The 19,291-nt window shown below is 40.4% G+C and overlaps 3 protein-coding genes across 4 annotated transcripts; all 3 read left to right on the forward strand.

Moving 5' to 3' along the window:
* Positions 1–940: 940 nt before the first annotated feature.
* poglut2 (protein O-glucosyltransferase 2) lies at positions 941–8,199 on the forward strand. The gene is made up of 10 exons (XM_032529796.1): positions 941–1,481; positions 2,274–2,479; positions 2,620–2,825; positions 3,725–3,802; positions 4,699–4,871; positions 5,694–5,931; positions 6,537–6,746; positions 6,975–7,064; positions 7,216–7,320; positions 8,061–8,199. The coding sequence occupies exons 1-10, from the start codon at positions 1,288–1,290 to the stop codon at positions 8,076–8,078; spliced, it is 1,518 nt and encodes a 505-aa protein (XP_032385687.1). The 5' UTR covers positions 941–1,287; the 3' UTR covers positions 8,079–8,199.
* Positions 8,200–9,240: 1,041 nt separating this feature from the next.
* On the forward strand, positions 9,241–12,624 carry tex30 (testis expressed 30). The gene is made up of 5 exons (XM_032529808.1): positions 9,241–9,452; positions 9,719–9,955; positions 10,068–10,119; positions 11,703–11,917; positions 12,367–12,624. The coding sequence occupies exons 1-5, from the start codon at positions 9,435–9,437 to the stop codon at positions 12,607–12,609; spliced, it is 765 nt and encodes a 254-aa protein (XP_032385699.1). The 5' UTR covers positions 9,241–9,434; the 3' UTR covers positions 12,610–12,624.
* Positions 12,625–13,190: 566 nt separating this feature from the next.
* Positions 13,191–17,545, forward strand: rmp64 (ribonuclease MRP subunit p64). Of its 2 annotated transcripts, none has more exons than XM_032529803.1 (9): positions 13,191–13,456; positions 13,646–13,800; positions 13,946–14,034; positions 14,936–15,064; positions 15,234–15,311; positions 15,936–16,237; positions 16,476–16,535; positions 16,647–16,860; positions 17,325–17,545. In XM_032529803.1, the coding sequence occupies exons 1-9, from the start codon at positions 13,372–13,374 to the stop codon at positions 17,449–17,451; spliced, it is 1,239 nt and encodes a 412-aa protein (XP_032385694.1). In that variant the 5' UTR covers positions 13,191–13,371; the 3' UTR covers positions 17,452–17,545. The 2 variants fall into 2 exon arrangements, with proteins under 2 accessions (XP_032385694.1, XP_032385695.1); XM_032529804.1 differs by having other exon boundaries at positions 16,476–16,534; positions 16,664–16,860.
* The last annotated feature ends 1,746 nt before the right edge of the window (positions 17,546–19,291 follow it).

The following is a 19,291-nucleotide window of genomic DNA, read 5'->3' on the forward strand; positions in this document are numbered from 1 at the left end:
TGTAACTTACCTGCTTTATATGAGAAGAATACAGTGAGAAAATTGTCTTACATGCATTTCTCATAAATATATTACATCTTCCTGAATATCCTATACAGTCAAGATTATTAAGGATCCACTGCAGTTTGTAATGTTTGCCCAGAACCTTTTAGACGCTTTCAATCCATTACCGTTCTCCGTACTCCACACTCAGCCAAAACAGTGCATGGTGGAAATGTAACTCATTAACTCAAGTACCATACTTCAGTACAAATGTGAAGTATTTTACTTGAGTACTTTTCTTAAATATTTCAACTTAGTGCCACTTTATTCTTCTACTCCACAGAATCCAAAGGGAACTATTGGACCTATTTACTTCACCACTACATTTACTTTACAGCTATAATACCTAGTTACTTTACAAATTAAGATTTTTACATACAAAACATAAGATGACAATTTATGTAATCTAACACTATAATTAAATTACACAACAGTATATAAAATAATTAAAATCGCATTCATCTTGACCACTTACAGTAAAATACTTCTCACACATGAATGTATTAGGAATTACCTTTTTCCTACATTGAGTACTTATTTCATTTACATAATATCTACTTAACATTTTCAATACATGACTTCTACCTATAATGGAGGATTTATACAGTGTGGCATTGCTACTTTTACTTAAGCAAAGGATATACGATATTTCTACCACTGAAAACATTGTAGGACAGTAAGAATGGCAAGGTTTTGATTCTGCGCAATATTTTTATGAGCAAATCCCTCCATCCAGTTCCGTGTTATGATATGTTGATGCAAGAGAACACGCCTAGCAAGTAGCCATAGACAGTTAAAGGTAGTAGCCAAGTTTTTAACTTCCGGACTTCTGTGCAATCAGATTCACGAGTTGATCACTCTTTCAGCCAATCAAACCCAAATTTGGCGGACGGGTGACCAATCAGACTGCTACATCGCGCGTGCTTGTCACGCCCCTGTTCATTCTGCAGATAGTTATAAACTGTACAAGGATTTTAAAACTAGGTTAGCTAACGGTAATTTTCGTATTAATGAAAGCATAATAAAACAACAAAGTTATGCGCGTATGTTAGCCACATATTAGCAATGCCACCGCTGTGTTGTATTGCTCCAAATGGAAACGGAGCGGACAGTTTTAGCTAACGTTAACGTTACGTTTTACTCATTCGTTTGATGTTTGGGCATTTTTAAACAAACAATGGCAAGTTTGGGTAGTGAACCTCTCTGAGGAGAAAAGAAGGGGCTAACAGTGGACTCCGGACAGGTATGTCTCTTCGGCTTTTTGCGTGGTTGCTGCTGCTCTTCTGTGTGGATCTGTTCAGACATGAACTCACCGGGGCTCATGCAGACTCGGTACCCAGTGCTGCAAAAACTTTAGTATGGGGACCTGGACTCGAGACAAACGTTGTCCTTCCAGCTCGATTCTTCTACGTACAGGCGGTGGACAGCTCGGGGCGGAAGTAAGTAGCGTAAGGCCTGCACATTGCCTTTATGCAGCCAATACGTTTGTCAGTTAACAACCTGTAAAATGTTATTGGCAAGCAATGTTGCTTTCAAATCCACGTAGCATTCTTCTCTAGGTTCTGTTACGTGAGAAAGGACCGTTTTGAGCAACAAAATGTATTTTATGTCAATTAAAATAATTTCTGTAACTTGTTTGTATGTGTAAATAAGGGTTTTGTTGTCAGTTAATTTTATTTAAAGTACAGAAAGAGTAAAACTTTATCTTTATCATTGCTGAACAACTCTCCAATTAGCAAACATCCAGCCCCCCAAAAAGGTTTATTTTTGCCTAGGCCTACACTTTTCTTCAGTGTTTGAAAAATGAACAAAATATTTAATATTTCTCCTCACAAAATGAATGGATTCAAATGTAACAACCCTCAACTTTTCCTATTATAATTTCTTGGAAGACAAATATTCTCATTATTGGGTCACCCCACCCATTGGGTGTCACTTTCACACGTAGATAAGTTTCTCACTTCCATTCATGCCTCCAACAAAAGACTACATTATTGTTGTCTGTAGGAACACAGGAGAGACAGTAGCAGCATTCCAATAACAAGAAGCCTTGAAATTATATCCGCAACAAAAGATTTTTGGTTTTTAATGTACGACTTGTAATTTTTAATTAGTTGGTATCACCGCTTCAGTCAGTGTTGTGCACACACGTGTGCCAGCGTGCTAGTATTTTTCCGGCTCTGCTCTCTTTTATCAGTAGCGGCACATTCTCCATGTTTTCTCCCTCACAGTTTAACAACATCACCTGGTGAGAAGACCTTTGAAGTGAAGATGGTATCTCCGGTGGAGCAGTTCACCAGGATTTGGATCCAGGTCCTGGATCGTAAGGATGGCTCCTTCCTGGTTCGCTACAGAATGTATGCCACCTACACTGACCTTCACATCCACATTCTGCTCAAGAACAAGCATGTCGCCAAGTCACCATTTATTCTCAAAGGTAGAACACAATCCAAGTTTCTGACAAAAAATGTGTTTTAAAATCAGATTTGTGTTTTTCTGGCCTGATAAAGATGGCACATGTTTACGGCAGGTGAAAGAACAGGATCTTTATGATGTGTTTGTGTTTTTCCTCCACAGGTCCAGTCTACCATGAGGGCTGTGACTGTCCCCAGCCCAGTGGTCCTGTGTGGGAGGCTGACATGCACTGTCCTCAGACCTTCTCTCAGATAGAAAGGGACCTGGCCCTCTATGCAAGTGTCGACCCAGATCGTAATGCACAGGAGATCCCACAACGCTTTGGACAGAGACAAAGCCTCTGCCACTATACTGTTCAAGACAACAAGGTGCATCACACCTATGACAACAGAAACAACCAAACAGAAGGGGGGGAATCAATAAGATGAACAGCAAATGTCAAAAATCCTCATATTGAAAATATTAGATATGCAGTTTTGCCACAGCTTAGGACATGGCAGCTCACTATACCAACAAAAATGGTGATGTATTAGGGTTACAGTCAGGGTGGGGGGTGATTTAAAAAAACAACAACAGATTTAGTGAGAAGTGGTGGTTATTCAGTTTTTAGCAAACAGCCAGCATCAGCCTGCTATGACAGAAAACTGAATATGTTGGTCTGACCAACATTTACACACAAGTCATTTTACAGAAATTCCCCTGTTTTTCTTACAAATATATAAGTTTAGTATAGTAATACCGGGTAGTATTTCTTTGGGAGTAATTAGGGCCATGTAAAAATGTAAAGTGGGCCAGAAGAACACCTGTAAGAACAGTCTATCAACCAGGTTTTCAATTTTCTCATAATACCACTGTGGACATCAATCCAGGTTCCTGCAATAGTGATACGTCAAAAGCCCTGTTTCCACAGACATTACATGGGAACATCCAGTAATTTATTTGTTGTCTGTATTTTACAGTCCCATTGTAATTTCTACATTCTGTTTTGAGTCAGGTTGAGCATCTAAACAAATTTTAGTAGCCGTAAATTCTCAATGAGCAATTGACACACTTCAGCTGTCTATATTTCTATATATAACTTAATGAACTCCTTCAGTAGAAATGAAATTTGGTTCTTGACCTTGGAAACGCTAGTCTTAGACTATACAATCCCAATTTACAGTCTTCATCAACGGATGGATTTTGCAGTTAGGCATACAAGTTTATTCCTAAACACTCCTGTGATGTTTTTATGTTGATATAGTTGTTTTTTTTTAATTCTCGTTAGGTCTACGTTAGAACTTTTGGAGAGCATGTGGGCTTCAGAATATTTATGGATGCCATCCTCCTGTCACTCACCAGAAAAGTAAGCTCTTCTTAAAGCGCCCATATTATGCTAATTTTTCAGGTTCATAATTGTATTTTGAGGTTGTACCCGAATAGGTATACATGGTTTCATTTATAAAAAAAATAAATAAAAAAACACCATATATTTGTTGTACTTCATATTGCTGCAGATCCTGTTTTCCCCCTGTGTGTTTAGGTCTCTGTTTTAGCTACAGAGTGAGACATCTCACTTCTACACTATCTTTGTTGGGAGTCGCACATGCGCAGTAGCTCGGTAAGATCCCATCAGCTAGATAACTCTTTCCCTAACGTTGGTCAGTCCAAGGCAGGATTAGCTGGGAGACGTCTTCTAAATGAGGGGCACTTGTGGAATACCTGCAGAACAGGGACATGCTAGTTCTTTTGGAGATTATGGTGAACTAGTGTGTGTTGTAGCAGTGTTTTGCCATTGTGAGTGAGCTAGCATGCTAGCATGTGCTATGATTAGCCACCTCATCTCGGCTAGTGACGTAGAAAGCCGTGCAAATTTTGAACAGCTCACCTGGAGACTGAAGGCAGAGGACATTCAGAAACCGGATCTCACTCAAAACAGCACCAGAGACACAAAATAACACCCCAAATCCCAGAAAAAAGTGATTTTTATTTTTTATTTTATGGGCACTTTTTAAGAACATTAGCTGTGTAATACTGAAACATTTTAACAATTTGAATCTTTAACATGCCATTAATGGGATCAATTGGTTCTTGCTTTTGAAAAGCTAGAAAAGGTTGTGACATCAACATACATCAACACGTCGGAACATTGCCATTATTAAGATGGGAATTTTTTCATATTGTATATAAAAAAACGATCTTGGTATTATTGTGAACAATATCATATGGCACACCCCTACTAATGTTGTGTTGTACATACAGGTGCAGCTCCCTGATGTTGAGTTCTTTGTAAACCTGGGTGACTGGCCGTTGGAGAAGAGGAAACCCACTGAGAAGATTCATCCTATCTTTTCCTGGTGTGGCTCTAACAATACTAGAGATATTGTCATGCCCACCTATGACCTGACTGAGTCTGTTCTTGAGACCATGGGAAGGTAAGGCTGTGCATCTATAAAATAGGATATTCAATTTAATTTAAATTCAAGTAAAAGATTTGTAGTTGGTAGCGTAAGATAGATTATCAAGTCTACACAGTCACCGCTGTGTAACTAGTAGCACGAATCACACCTGGGCACCCTTAAAGATAACACTATCAGCGGAATGTTCCTTTAAGTGTCAACTTCTAACTGCCTGTAGGCCTGCAGGCTCCAAAAAGTTTGTAGCTTGCTTCCTTATGAAGGGCAGGAGTCGTAGTCAGCTTGGACACATTGCAGTCCTGCAGTCATAAAGATGATTTACAGTATGCTCTTCCTACACAAGCAGATGGCAGTGGGGGCTTGTGCACACAGACTACACTGTCACAGAGCAGACTGAATAATGTGGAACCAAAATAAACCGGTGTCGGGATACTCATTATATCCTCAACATTGCTTCATGCATTTTTATGTACTGCGTGATGGCCAATTTGTGTGTGACAGAAAAAGAAAAATAAGTTTGCTAGCAAATCTTTATTTTACATTTAGACTAAGCCAACACCTCTCCATATAACGCATACGTTAACCTTTTGCCCTACAGAAATTCTCACTTTGTAATGAGTGATACTCGCTCACCAGGTGTGTCCACTAACATCTGTAGCTGTTATTCTATTTACTGCAACAATGAACTGGTGAAGCACTTTTTCATGAAGAGAAAGCAAATGTGTGGGTGCAAATAGTAAATAGATACTGAAGTTTATGATTCTGCTTGTCATTACCTACATATATGACACTATAACTTTGACCAACGCTGAGATGATTAACTTCCAATCCAATGAACAGAGTAAGTCTGGACATGATGTCAGTGCAGGCCAACACAGGGCCATCATGGCAAGAGAAGAATTCCACAGCCTTCTGGAGGGGCCGCGACAGTCGTCAAGAACGTCTAGAGCTGGTCAAGCTTTCCAGGGCTCAACCCAACATGATAGATGCTGCCTTTACCAACTTCTTCTTCTTCAAACATGATGAGAGCCTCTATGGGCCTCTGGTCAAACATGTTTCTTTCTTTGACTTTTTTAAGGTGAGAGTGCTCCTGTATGGCTGGTTTCTGATTTCACTAAAACATTAATTTTCTTGGGAGTCTTCATTAAGTGATATTCTTGAACAACATTGAAACAAGTAATATCACGGAATGGTCAGGAGATGCTAGTGCTACCTGACCCAGTAAGAATTAACACTTAACTGGCTTTGCAGCTTTTAGCTAATTGTATTTGGAAGGCATTTTCAGCAAACAAGCTCAGATAAGCTGAGTGTAGCCAATTTGCTTAGCAGAAAAGATCAGAGAGCTTAACTAACTAGTGTCTGGTAAGGAAAGTAAAGACCTAGATATTTTTCTCAGGCGATGATGGATCAAAAAGTGCTCAAGGGCCAGGGAATACTGGACCTATTTACATTATCTAGGTTGCCAAAAAGACATCCCCAATGGGATGTAGCTCTGTCTGCTGTGTAACATGACACATTAGCTGTAAGTTGATGTGCCTGATAGTGTGCCAAGGCTTACTCTTTATGGTGTTAAATATGACTTAGTCCTTATTCGTTGTCATTTATTCTAGCTGGCCTTACTAAGCAGGTCAGAAGTTAGAAAAATTAACTCAGTTTGTTTTTCCATTTCATGTCCACCACCAGTACAAGTACCAAATAAACATTGACGGTACTGTGGCAGCGTATCGACTGCCCTACCTGCTAGCAGGAGACAGTGTGGTCCTGAAGCAAGATTCAGGCTACTACGAGCATTTCTACAATGAGCTTCGGCCGTGGGAGCACTACATCCCTATAAGGGCGGACCTTGGAGACCTGCTGGAAAAGATCCAGTGGGCTCGTGACCACGATGAAGAGGTGATGATGATATTGATTATTGGCATTGGCCATTACGTTTGGCTGTAAATGCTATATGCAGAGACTTTGTGCTCATTTATTGGCTTCTTTAAAAGTAACATAGATGACTTTGTAACATTTTGTCAGAATGGAGTATATTTTCTCTTATCAGTGTTGGTGTGAATTTTATCTATTTATGTTTTTTTTAAATTTAAAGACCAAGTTGCCTGGATTTTTGCTGTCTTTCAGGCACTGAAAATTGCACTGGCAGGTCAACAGTTTGCCCGCAATTATCTTATGGGGGACAGCATATTCTGTTACTACTACAAACTTTTTCAGGTAACATTTCTACAGTTGCAGTCACTCACACTGGGGTTGAGGTCCTGAGTCACTGTAGGGCCTTATTTATGTGATGAAATAGTTATAATTGCAATATTTGTAAATATTTGGATATCTTCCACTGCCTGTAAGTTCAATGTTCTTCTTATAGGAGTATGCCAAACTCCAGGTCACAGAGCCCAAGATTCGTGAAGGCATGGAGCTTGTAGAGCAGCCCAGTGATGACCTGTTCCCATGTTCCTGCCACAGGACGAAGGCAAGGCACATCGTTAAGTTTCCTTTGCATCAGAGTGACTTTGTATTATTTCACCTAACCTGAGCTTACAGCATTACACCAAACACCACAATACACCAACAGTAGAGCCTAAACCTGAAGCTAAAAGGGGCTGCTTGGTGTTTTTCTGTAGATTTGTTATATTTTCCTACACCCAAAGCTTGCATTGTTTGTAAAGATGCACTTTAGACAACTCAGAAAAAGTGCTGCCTTGCTGAACACCATACAGTAAATCATTGTATATCATGCACAAGGTGAATATCCCAAGTGACGTCCATTTAAACTGTTTAACATGGATGTAGTGCAAGGTTTGCTTAATTCTTAAAGAGGTAGAACTCAAGTGCAAAGTAGAAGCTGTGACAAATTGCATGATAAACTAGTATAGCTTCTACCAGTGGCAAATACGTTGCTGGGTTTGAGCGATTCATTGGTAATAGTAATTGGAAAAATACAGTTTTAAATTTGGTACTTCAAAACAGACTGTTCCAATTTAGAGTGGGGGAGTGGGGCTCCCTCTGGTGTAGGTAATGCGCCACGCGCCACTGCGCCTTTATTAAACAAAATATTAGACTAATTATTGAAAGTACTGCACACCCACACTGGCGTTTTCCGTTACTCTGACCGATTCAACCTCTTGTCAGGTTGATATGATGGAGCTATGATGGGAATTATGTGATGTCACCAAACGATATGCAACAAAAATCTTTTTGTTTGTTTTTCAGGCAAAGGATGAACTTTGATTGACCTGTCGTCCAGTTACAGAGCAACCCTTCAAATCTGATGTACTGCCAAAAAGTGTTCATTATTTTATTGATATGGATATCACATCTCATTTTTAAAATAAATGTCTTTCTTTTTGTATGTTTAAAATAAATGTTCTTTTTTCTAGTGTTGTTTAATGCAGGGGTCATCAATTTTTTTTTTTTTTCTTTTTTTAAGCCAAGGACCCCTTAACTGAAAGAGAGACGGAGCAGGGACCCTGTATGTAAAATTACTATATTTAACATTTAGCATATTAAACTTGGTCTACAATAACATTTAGGGCATCGTAAAGCCTTTATATATACATTTTTAAAGTAAAGAATACAAAGCTACAAAAGTAATTGTAGCCATGGTTTATGCATTGTGTTTTAATGGTAAACATACAGTACATTTGGCACATTGAATTCTTAACATGAACTAGATCTGTGGGTGACTATCTTAGTGACTACATTATCTATAGACTAGTAAACCTATCATGAGGGCATTTTATTTTTTCTTCACAAATACGTTGATTTATATTTTCTAATGATAAATTGGATTCATGTTAAGACATTTGACTTTTTGAAAAAAACTTTCAAAAACGCAACAATTATTTTGGTGGCCCCTCTGCAGTAATTCTGAGGACCGGACCCAGACCCCCTGTTGAAGATCTCTGGTTTAATGCACTCACACACATACACACAACCCCACTGCAAAAGCCACTTTAAAAGGCTGTGGAATAGGGTATTGTGGGGTTTCCATCCTGTAACATCACACTCAAGTTTCAGGCACTGGGTCTCTAACTCTGCAATTTCAAGCTGCAGTGTCAACAAACTGGACATGTAGGCCCATAGACCGTTATGCATAGACATGTGTAGGCCTTAATGAAGTAACTTCCTGTTCAGCGCAGGGTAGTCTGCATCACGGCGGTGGAGTAGTTGTCACCGGGTTAAATCGCCGTGGTAATTTATACTGAACCTGGTCGGGAGCAGGTTATGTTGGAGATTAGAGATCAACTGGTGTAAAAGCCCCGCCTACTGACCAATCAATACTCGATTGATAACAGCGTCACAATTCTTATCAGATCCGGTGAATCCGGTATGACCAATGGTGGAGCTCGGAGAGTTAAAAAAAAAGAAAAAGATAAGTAGCCTAGGCAAGATAAACAACCCCCTCAGCTCTGTTCTGTAGCTGACCCCTCTAAAAGAAAACCATCTGTGCCACGTGTTGATGTTGTTGACATGTGGTAGCATAAGTAAAGCTGTGATGATCCCTCCTGAACATTAGATGTCAGTCTCATCAGTCACCTGGAGCCAGGTTCCACTCTACAGATTTCAAAGAAGAAACATCCCGTAATGGACGCGTTTTGTGAGGTAAATAATATATTTCCAACTGTAAAATAGATGGATGTAGAAGTCCGGTTTTATGATTACGCGTGCGTAGACACGGCTAACGTAGCTCGTTATAATAACTGAAGCTGTTACGCTAAGTTCTACTGTTAATTACGTTGATGAGTGGTGCTGTTTCATATCTATTATTGACACAATAGACTGAATCCATTCCCACAGGTGTTCATACCCTGCATGGTGTGAACTGTCAGTCTAGAGATAGCGCCCAGTGACCGTACACTGTCTTTCAGGACACCGTGAAGGTGCCATTTGGGTCAAAGTATCTGGATGCTGCCTTGTGTTTCCCTGCTTCAGTTACAGATGTTCACACTGCAGTCATTCTCACTCATGGGGCTGGTGGAGACATGAACTCCAAACATCTGGTTTCCCTGGCACATGCCTTAGCTGCAGATGGCTTCCTTTGTCTCCGTTTCACATGCAAAGGTTTAAACTTGGGTTATAGAGTGAAGGCCTACCGTGCTGTGTGGGTAAGCATTATCATTCATCCATTCAAAAATAGCAGTCACTATTATATTATTTCTACGCTACTACAGATTTAGAATCGGTAAGATGCTGTACACACTTGTGCTTTATCCCTAGGAATACTTGAAATCTTTACAGAAGTTTACCGTAAGGCACATGTGTGTTGGAGGTAAGCAGCAGTAGAAGACTGACTTTATCACATAAAAAGATGTAAACGTGTGCCATTTAGGCTAGACCATGTTGGTTTGTGTATATGTTCGCATTATAATTCCAGCAGATACTGCACTAGTTAAAAACTAGGGGACTCAGCTCCTATAACTTGCAGAATGTCTGTGGTAGGACACTCAATTTTGACACAGAGTACCCTCATTTGTCCACTACAAATAGCAATGTTTTAAACGTCTCCAACTATGTCACACAATTCATTATTTGATGTCAAATGTAAGGGGTGCCATTGTTACAACCTACCCCACTGCCAGGGTATGTTGTAACACAACCTGGGGTAAATTGTAAAAGTAAGATTGAAAAACTAAAAACTGAGACTACACCAAAAAAAATATGCGTCTATATAAGTTTATTGTGTGTGTGTGTGCCAACACTAAAGCATCTTCCTTTTTAGCTAGCTGTATCAGCATAGTGGTTTGAAATTAGCATAGATGAAATGACTCACATTTTACGTAACAACGCACTCTCTTACCTGATACAAGTTACCTAATTCAAACTTCAACAGTATCGGTACTAATCATAATTTAGACATGGTCCTGAAAATTACTTTGTTACCTAAAAATTGATGTTTTGGTTGTAAAATCTGCACAATTCTTCTCACAGCCGTGCAAAATCACTTGCAGGATCAGGGAGTGAGTGGTTATACATGAAATTTATCACATGACTTCTACGTTATTCCTTATTGGTAAAACTGTGTATCATGCCGCATTGAGGTTTATCACAAACTGTAAGCCTCGTACACACCACTGTGAACTTTACACACGTGTGGGCTGGCCAGCATTGGAGAATCGTAGACTCAATCATTGGTATATGTTCATTTATAAGGGTATTCTGCATCTGCTCCCCCATATCTGTGTGAATATATTCAACCAAAAGCGGATAGACTGTATTCTTTACGCTCACAAGACTTACTGCTACTGTCTGTACCAAGTGTCCGCACAGAAGTTGGTAAGGTGGCATTTCACTATTCTGCCCCCACAACATGGAACAATTTACAAAAGTTCTGGAAATTAAAGGAAGTGGTTGCACAAAGGTTTGGAAATGAAAATCTATGGTCTGTAAATATTTTTAATAGTTTTATGAAATTGTTATGAAATTGTCTGTAATGTACGGAATTGTCGTGATCAGTGCCGCTGTCTTGGCCAGGACTCCCTTGAAAAAGAGATTAGTAATCTCAATGGGATTTTCCTGGTTAAATACATTTTTTTTTTTTTTAAAGTGATGCTGTTACAACCATCCCCGGTCTCCCCTACTAGTGATAGATCTTAATAGAATAAGAAAATGCACCACCTTTATACGTTTTGGGAAGTTTAAAAACAATACAACAGTAGAAATATTACAAATGACTCATGATGGTAAACGTCTGAAAAGTGGATGTGAATAGAATAGAATTACAATGTTCAGTATTAATAAATCTGCCCATAAACCTTTCCAGGTCTTGCCAGAATTTTTAACAGTATGCATTACTAAAGACTACAACATGAAATACAGAAATCACTGAGAATGATGTCTTAAAATCATCCACAGGCAGGTCAATGGGGTGTCGTGCTGCTGCAGCTTTAGCGAGGCAGCTGAGTGATGAATCCCAGGATGCAGTGCAAGGTGTCATCTGCCTGTCTTTCCCTCTGCACCCACCGGGACAAACGCACGCCCATCGGCAACGGAGTGAAGACCTCAGGGGACTGCCTGAAGACATGCCTGTGCTGTGTGTGTCAGGCACTGAGGACAACATGTGTGACAAGGCGAGGACGGATGGGAGGCTCTTTATCCTGTCTTGACAGCCATTTCATACAGTTTTAGGATTTTCATTTTGTATTTACATGTGTATGTGTGTTAAGTTATTTATCTTTTTTTCTAATTTTCCTCAGTAAGTTGTTCATGTTACTAGTTTTCCTCATTCAGTACTACATGTACTTCTTTATCGCAGTCATGAATTGTACGTGCTTATACAGTTTTCTCCTACATTATTTCATGTATATTCTGTTTGTTTTTTCTAGGATCCTTGCAGAAAGCTTGCATTGTTGTGATTGTATAGTCCAGTCCGCCACTATTTAGTATAATATGGACAATGTCCTGCCATGTTACATGTGCTGTATTCTAACTATTCAATTAATCATCATTGTCCCAGCCTGTGCATTGTCTTGTTTTTTATGACCTGACATTTTGCTTGTTGCTTTCTGTCTTTGCTCAGGTCCTTTTTGAAGGGACGATCAAAGAAATGAAAGGTCAAGTTGAGGTGTTCTGGCTAAAAGGAGGCAACCATGGCCTGACAGTGAAGGGAAGGTCGGAGGATTCTGTGTTGGATGAAGTGAACTCACATGTCATCACCTGGTTGAGTAAACAGGGAAATAGATTCAATTCTATTGTCAGATGTTTTATTTTCTTAGTTTTGTCATGTTCTTTCTACGAGTTCAATAAAGGATATATATTTTAACACAATGTGGTCAAGTCGATTTGTCCGTTTTTAATCAGAAATGGCATATAGGAATGATCCGGTGCAATCAAAAACTTTCAGAAAAATGAATCTTACACTCTTTTAACATTAAGCCTGTTTTGCTGGTCACCCACACCACCCCAGCCAGAAACCACAATCTCACATTAATGATACCGATTTTACATTGAGTCTGATAACAGATTTTACACTTGTTCTTGGAACTCATGGTTGACAAACCTCATTTATATCAAATTATACACAAGTTAGTTTAGTTAAAAAGGCAGAAATTATGAATTATTTTGACTAATAGTTAAGATCAGAGGATGTTGAGTGGTTCACAGATGGGTATATGTCAAAGTTTAGTCCGGATACTGTTTTGAAATCATAAAAAATAAAAAGATTCAAATGCTATAAGATTAAATAAAACACCCCAAAAATTCAATGCAAGTAATCATTAATTTACCTGAAGAATGTTCCATGTTCATCATCCATGTTATTTTTGAGCAATTGGGTTGAAAGAAATCCCTATTTCTGATATAAAAACACTTTGAAACGGGTCAATTTGACCCGTGGACAACACAAGGGTTAAGGTTAATCTCTACATTAGTTGTTTCACTCACTGTCATAAATGCAACCGAATTTCACTGTGTTCTCTGTGCCTTTAAGGCGAACTCTGACGTATTTAGTATAGTCGAATGCAATTGGCTGGCTGACATCCGCTTGTTTTTTGTTATCCGTCTATAGGAAGTATCCGAGGGAAGCATGGCAGGAGAACCGTGGAACAGGGTAAACATAGCTTTTCCCGGTGCTGTTTCTACTGTCCGTGTGCATTTCAGCTCAACTACAGGTAGGATCAGTTGTTCGCATCCTGATTTGGCAATAATTATGTTGATTATGTCACGTGATGTCTGGGGCAAAACGCTGCGCTCAAGGCTGTATACCGGTATATGACGCTTGCAACCCACGTGTGCAGTGTTGATCTACTTGTGTCGTTGAATGGAACTGTGATGCTTAACATGTTTTTGCTTTTCTGCAGATGCAAGTGTTCGAGCCCTGCTTGTGGAAAATGACAAGGTGCTTAAGCTAATTCGGAGTGAGATTCTTCAAACGGAGGTGCGAGTTCTCTACGAGCTGCTGTACTTCCTAAATAACAGCTCCAGAGGAAACAAGACTTTCAAAGGTTTAAAGCAGGTGAAGACTCCAAGTCAGGATGTGTGATCTGTTTGAGCCTATATGATGCCATGTCATTTTGGATTCACTGTGGAACTAACAAAAGCTGAAGAACTAACTGATTTGTCACTTTCATGTTACATATTTTGTCTTATTTCTCTCACAGGTTGAACAATGCATAAACAGGCTGAAGAACATGAAGCTTGATGTTGCTCTTCAGGAGCTGACAGAGCTGTGTCCCAAAAGAATTCAAAGGTATGTAGAAAGCCGTATTGGTTGAGTGTGATGAGCATGCAGGCCTGCATCAAACACAGGTGTTGCTGTTTAACCACACACATTGTATGTGGAAGCTGGCGGAAATAAAATGCAACAAGATAAAGCAAACGAAGTACTGGACCTTGATCAAGCTTCAAATAGCCCATGCTGACCAATAATATACTCCGGAGCTCAGGCACTGATCGTCCACATCAGGTCAGGACATTTCTAATGTGTGGGTTCCAATAGCCTACAACAATTAATACATATATAACATAATTTTATAAATTGACATTTCAGTTTAGATAAAGTAGAGGTTGATTAACTGACTCCTGACTAGGGTTGGGGGGTAACACGGTATACCGCGGGGTCTTAAAAATAGCAACAGCATAAGTTTCAATACTGTCAAAAATGTATTGCACTTTTGTAGGAGACAAGGATTAAATATTAAATATAATTTATTTAATGCCTAAAAATGTTTATGTGGTTGTCATCGGGAGGGAGGGAGGGAGGGCAAGTCGTGCACCGAGTGACCTGGTCTCAAAGAAGAACAGGACTTCTGCAGTTTGGGAGCATTTGGGGTTCCGATGTAATGAGAAGGGAGAGGAGTTTCTGTAATAGTGTTTGGTATTCAGTTTCAGAACGGTGTAGGCACAAGCCAACAGTTTGGTGACGACTTCTGAGCCTTGCCTTATAATTTTTAATTAGTCCCGGTAATACCGTGTATACCGTGTAAATTAAGTAGGAGGTTTGACGGTTACAAAATTTGGATACCACCCAACTCTACTCAAAACTAGGAATAAGGAAACCTGTTACACTGAGAAGTTAAGTGGTGGAGCCTGAGCCATAGGGTGGCCATCACTATTTGTGTGTGTGTGTGTGTGTGTCTGTGTCTCTTTAGAGGACTGAGCATCAAGGCTGGTGAGTGTGATGTCCCCAGTCAACCCATGCTGGAGTGGCTCTGTCTCAAAGTGCTTGGAGCCGCCCAGCTGATGAGCTGCACATTGAGTCGCTGCAGCAGAGCTTTCGTGTATCCTTTTCAAAGGTGGCACTGAAACACAAAGAGTAAGATGACGGTAATCTCTGAAGAGAGACTCTGTTTTGTTTTTGCAACTGCAGGTCTCTTAGTCTGAATGAAGTTAATTAAGATCTCCTGGATGTCACCTCGTGGGTTTGTCCTTAAGCAGTATGTGTTTCAGACTGGCAAAGCAACAGATGAAATGGGAAGAGTTTGTTATCTTGAATATGGTGATAACCAGCATGCTCAGTCGTCTCTGGTGAGTCCTCTTTCTCGTTCATGCATTTAAAAAGGCTGAGAAACGTAAAAAGATGCTGAATTTATACTGCACAAGGCAGCTTTGCGTGTTTGCACGTCCAAATTTAGAAAGGATCTGTATTTGAAGACTGATCTCATGAAACGGTGTATGTACGCCCTTCGTATGCCATTATTGTTATCGTTATCAAGACGCACACTCGCTTTTTCGGGCGTTTGGCTTCCATTGACTTACATTACTTGGCAATAGCGTCTGAATTCACGCCGTAGCTAGTAGTATGAAAGGGGGAAAATCCAAATGGGGACATTGGTCGGGGTGGTGGATGGGTAAAACCCAGGACTTTCACTCAGGAGACCTGGGATTGTGTCCCACGTGTCACTTGTCCTAAACTCAACGGTTTCTTTCTTCTTGCGATTACCAAGTGGCGTGTATAATTATGTCCGCTGTGTACAGCCTAGACATGCATGTGGATAGCTCAAGATGCTTACAGATATAACACCACGTGGCTTAAGAAAGTCGGCTTGTATGCAAAGTCATGGTGTCATGTTGCTATTTGGAAAAGTTTGACTTGTGTTTGTTTACATCCTGTTTCACAAATCTAAATCTACTGCCTTTATGCTCCATCAGGGTGATTGTCCGTGGTATCCTGGTCAGCCTGTCCACTCTGTACCAGCGGCTCCTGGAGCTCCTCAGACAGGTAGCCAACGCCCAGCCCATGCCCTTCCTCACAGACTTCTCCCTGCCAGCAGATATAGCTCAGTTCCTGGCTCCTTCTGATGCACGTGTACTGACCAAAAAGCCAGCAGGCGGTCCCCTAGCCAAAGGTCACAGGCACAAGCAGCAGAGCAAGAAGAAATCTTCTGTCGAAGGGAAGAACCAGGGAGCGTCAAGGGAGGTTAGAGAAGACCTGGGAGTTGCTGTTGAAAGAGGTGTGGAGCTTTTTCATTGTTCTGTGTGACGCATTTAATGCAGGGCAGTAAGATGACACTGCCCTAAAGAACACCCTGCTTTACAGTGGGGGGGGGGGGTGACAAGTTAGTCAGTCTGTTGTCTAACTAGTTAGCTGATACCTGTAATTGAAGATTACACAGTAATCTTCAATTTGTGAAAAAAGAGCTGTGTGATTAACACCAGAAGATTATCTTTTCTTTTCTTTTTTTTCTTCAGTTACTGGTCTTGACGCTGACATGAAGCCTTTTCTCAAGGTTTTCAGGGACTTTTCTGAGGTACGTGAGCAAACCAGATAGAATATTCCTTCGTGCTTTTATTATTTGCAGAATATGTAATAGCTCAGTGTTGCCACCTTATTGTCCTATGTGACGATTACATATTTTTGTTTTAAATCCTTCCCACAGAAAACATACAAGGATGACACGACACGAAAGTTCAAGAAACAAGTGAGAGAGGCTGCTACTTTCACAGACATGGCGGCCCATCTGGAAGAAATGATCCCATGGTGCAAGTCCCAGAAGATGGAAAAGGAAAAACGTCTTCTAAGCTTCTTACAGTTAAAGTGCCAAAGGATGAAATGCTTAGAGGCAGCCGGTTACAAGTAAGAGCAACAGCGCAGAATATTTGCTCAGTGGCCACCAGCTGTGCCATCTCTGCAATTCAGTACAAAAGCTCTGCCATGTATTCTAGCCTTACAAAGTTTATAATGTATGTGTAAATAAATTGATATCTTTATTAGTGAGGTCATAGTTGTAGGAGGTTTTCTAATGGACTACATTATATTTAGAGGCGTTTCTATTTTTCTGTACCCCCTATCTACATACATGAGGGGGGCAGAATATTGTCAAACAAATCCACAAGTAACATCTCTGTGGCAGTGTAAACAACCTGAACATTATATGCATAAAAGAAGACTTTTTGGCAGAACAGTTGGATTGCATTAACTGTAAAGGGTAGCAATAAAATTGGGACTGTTGGGTTGTTTAGTTAAAAAATACCCTTTTAGTATCAGGACACAGTTGCTCCTAATACAATTGTGATATGTCTGAAATTTTCGGTCCCCAGGTCCGGGGGTTTCGGACCTTCAGACGGGAAGCTTGCGGGCTTATCTCCTCCGGCCCTCCACAACCGCGGGCTGTGCTGCACCAGGAGCTGCCGCCTGACAATGTTTGCAGAACTCGAAAACATTTAATCTCAACGGTAGGAAAGGTGCAAAAAGGCGCTGAAAAGCGAAGGCGAGGATGAGTTATCATGTCCCCTGTCAGGGGGGAAACCAAGAACCCGGATACAAGAGAGACACATCTCAGACCCCGGCTGGGACCCCCAGGATACAAGAGATTATTTGCCCTGTAGGGTTTGAGACTTTGGAATTGAACACATCCCTGAACCCCCTTACGGAGACGGGGAAAGTATTGTATTTCCTGTTTTTAATGGAAATTGATGGGAAAGTAAAAAAAAATGGGTTGGGCTTGAGTATGTATGTGTAGTATGGGAAAGAAGGTAAAAAAGCAGCATTCTTTGAAAACAGAAAGAACCCAAAAGGGGATGACGTTTTTTTGGAGGGGGACTTTTTTTCGATTGGGTAGGCGTAAGAGGCACACAAAGGAAAACTGGAGCAAAAAGGGACCCCCCTGAATTAACCAGGGACATTGCAGTTGCTTCAGGGCACCCAGGGGGGTGAAAAAACTGGGCGATGTATTTTTAAATTTTTGTTTCTTTATGATGAATGGGGAAATTTTAAGTTTTCATGGGAACTCGCACTGTGTTTCCTGTTGATTTTTAGCCAAAAATTATTTGGCAAAAGTAATTTAAGTTTTTTTGGGATTTGGGATGAATAAAAGGGTTTTTTTAAAGATTATTTTGGGTGCATACCAACTAGCCCCGGGGGCCCAAATAATAAGGTATTTAAATTTTTTAAATGGAGAAACTTCAGAGCGGGCAAATCGCGGGGCATTGAATGCTTTTTTGCACAAAAAACGGGGAAAAACCTCATTTAGATTGAGATGTTTTAAAGTATGTCTGCTTCAACAAATAAGCACAAAAACTATCAAATGATCCACTTGATATCTCAAGAACCATAAAATCCCACATGCAAGGATGTTCCATATTTTGACAATGCATAGACTGTCAAGTACAGAAAAGTAACTTTTGTTCCTTTCCTGTTGTCATAGTCCATATGCAAATCTTGCTTTGCCAGACCCTCCTACACAAAGCTGTGGAGGAGGGTCGGGCTAGTCCACACAGCATTCCAGGATGGGAAAAATAAAACGTGCGCTGGTTTATTACCATTTCTTTAAACCAATCACATTCCTCATTGGCGATGCTAAACATAGGACAGAGTCAAAGTACTGCTGCAAAATAGCCTCGGGGGGGGGGGAACTTGTTTTGGTGGAGCATGTGTACGTTCAAAAGTTGTTTGTCGTGCAACAGAAAACCAAGATTGGCAGATAGTCTAGCTAGCTGTCTGGATCTACCCTGCAGAGATCTGAGGAGCAGGTAACCATAGTCTTCATGAATCCACCTGAGTTTAAGTTTTCAACACAAAAAAAAGCCGAAGGCACTCTAGCAATCCCAGAAGTGGAGCGCTGTGGATATAGACTCTCATATGCTAATCGTTTTTTTTTTTTTTTTATACATACAGTTACGACCCATGTCTAAGGGCCTTTTTAAGGCCGTCGTGGTATTTCTGGCTCCACCTGGTGGAGTTGATAAATGAATACATTCAATCATTAGTTCCAGAATGATGAGACTATGGAATGAATCCCTCAACCTTGGTAATTGTAATCCTTTGTTAGAAGCAGCACAAAAAAACAGAGGTGTCACTCTAGAATTGAATGTGTGCCTAGAAAGACTGAGTGCTGATATGAACGGAGAACATCGTAACGGTGTGTATTTGTAGGCAGGATGGCCCCAGCTCTAGGCCTTTGATATCAAGTACAAGAGCTGTACAAGTGCCACAACATGAAGCACACATGGTCTGGCAGTCTATAGCAACCATGACTGCTCAGGAGTGGAAGCTAAAATTGAACTTA

Source organism: Etheostoma spectabile, chromosome 11 (assembly GCF_008692095.1).
Source record: "Etheostoma spectabile isolate EspeVRDwgs_2016 chromosome 11, UIUC_Espe_1.0, whole genome shotgun sequence".
NCBI classification, from domain to species: Eukaryota; Metazoa; Chordata; class Actinopteri; order Perciformes; family Percidae; genus Etheostoma; species Etheostoma spectabile.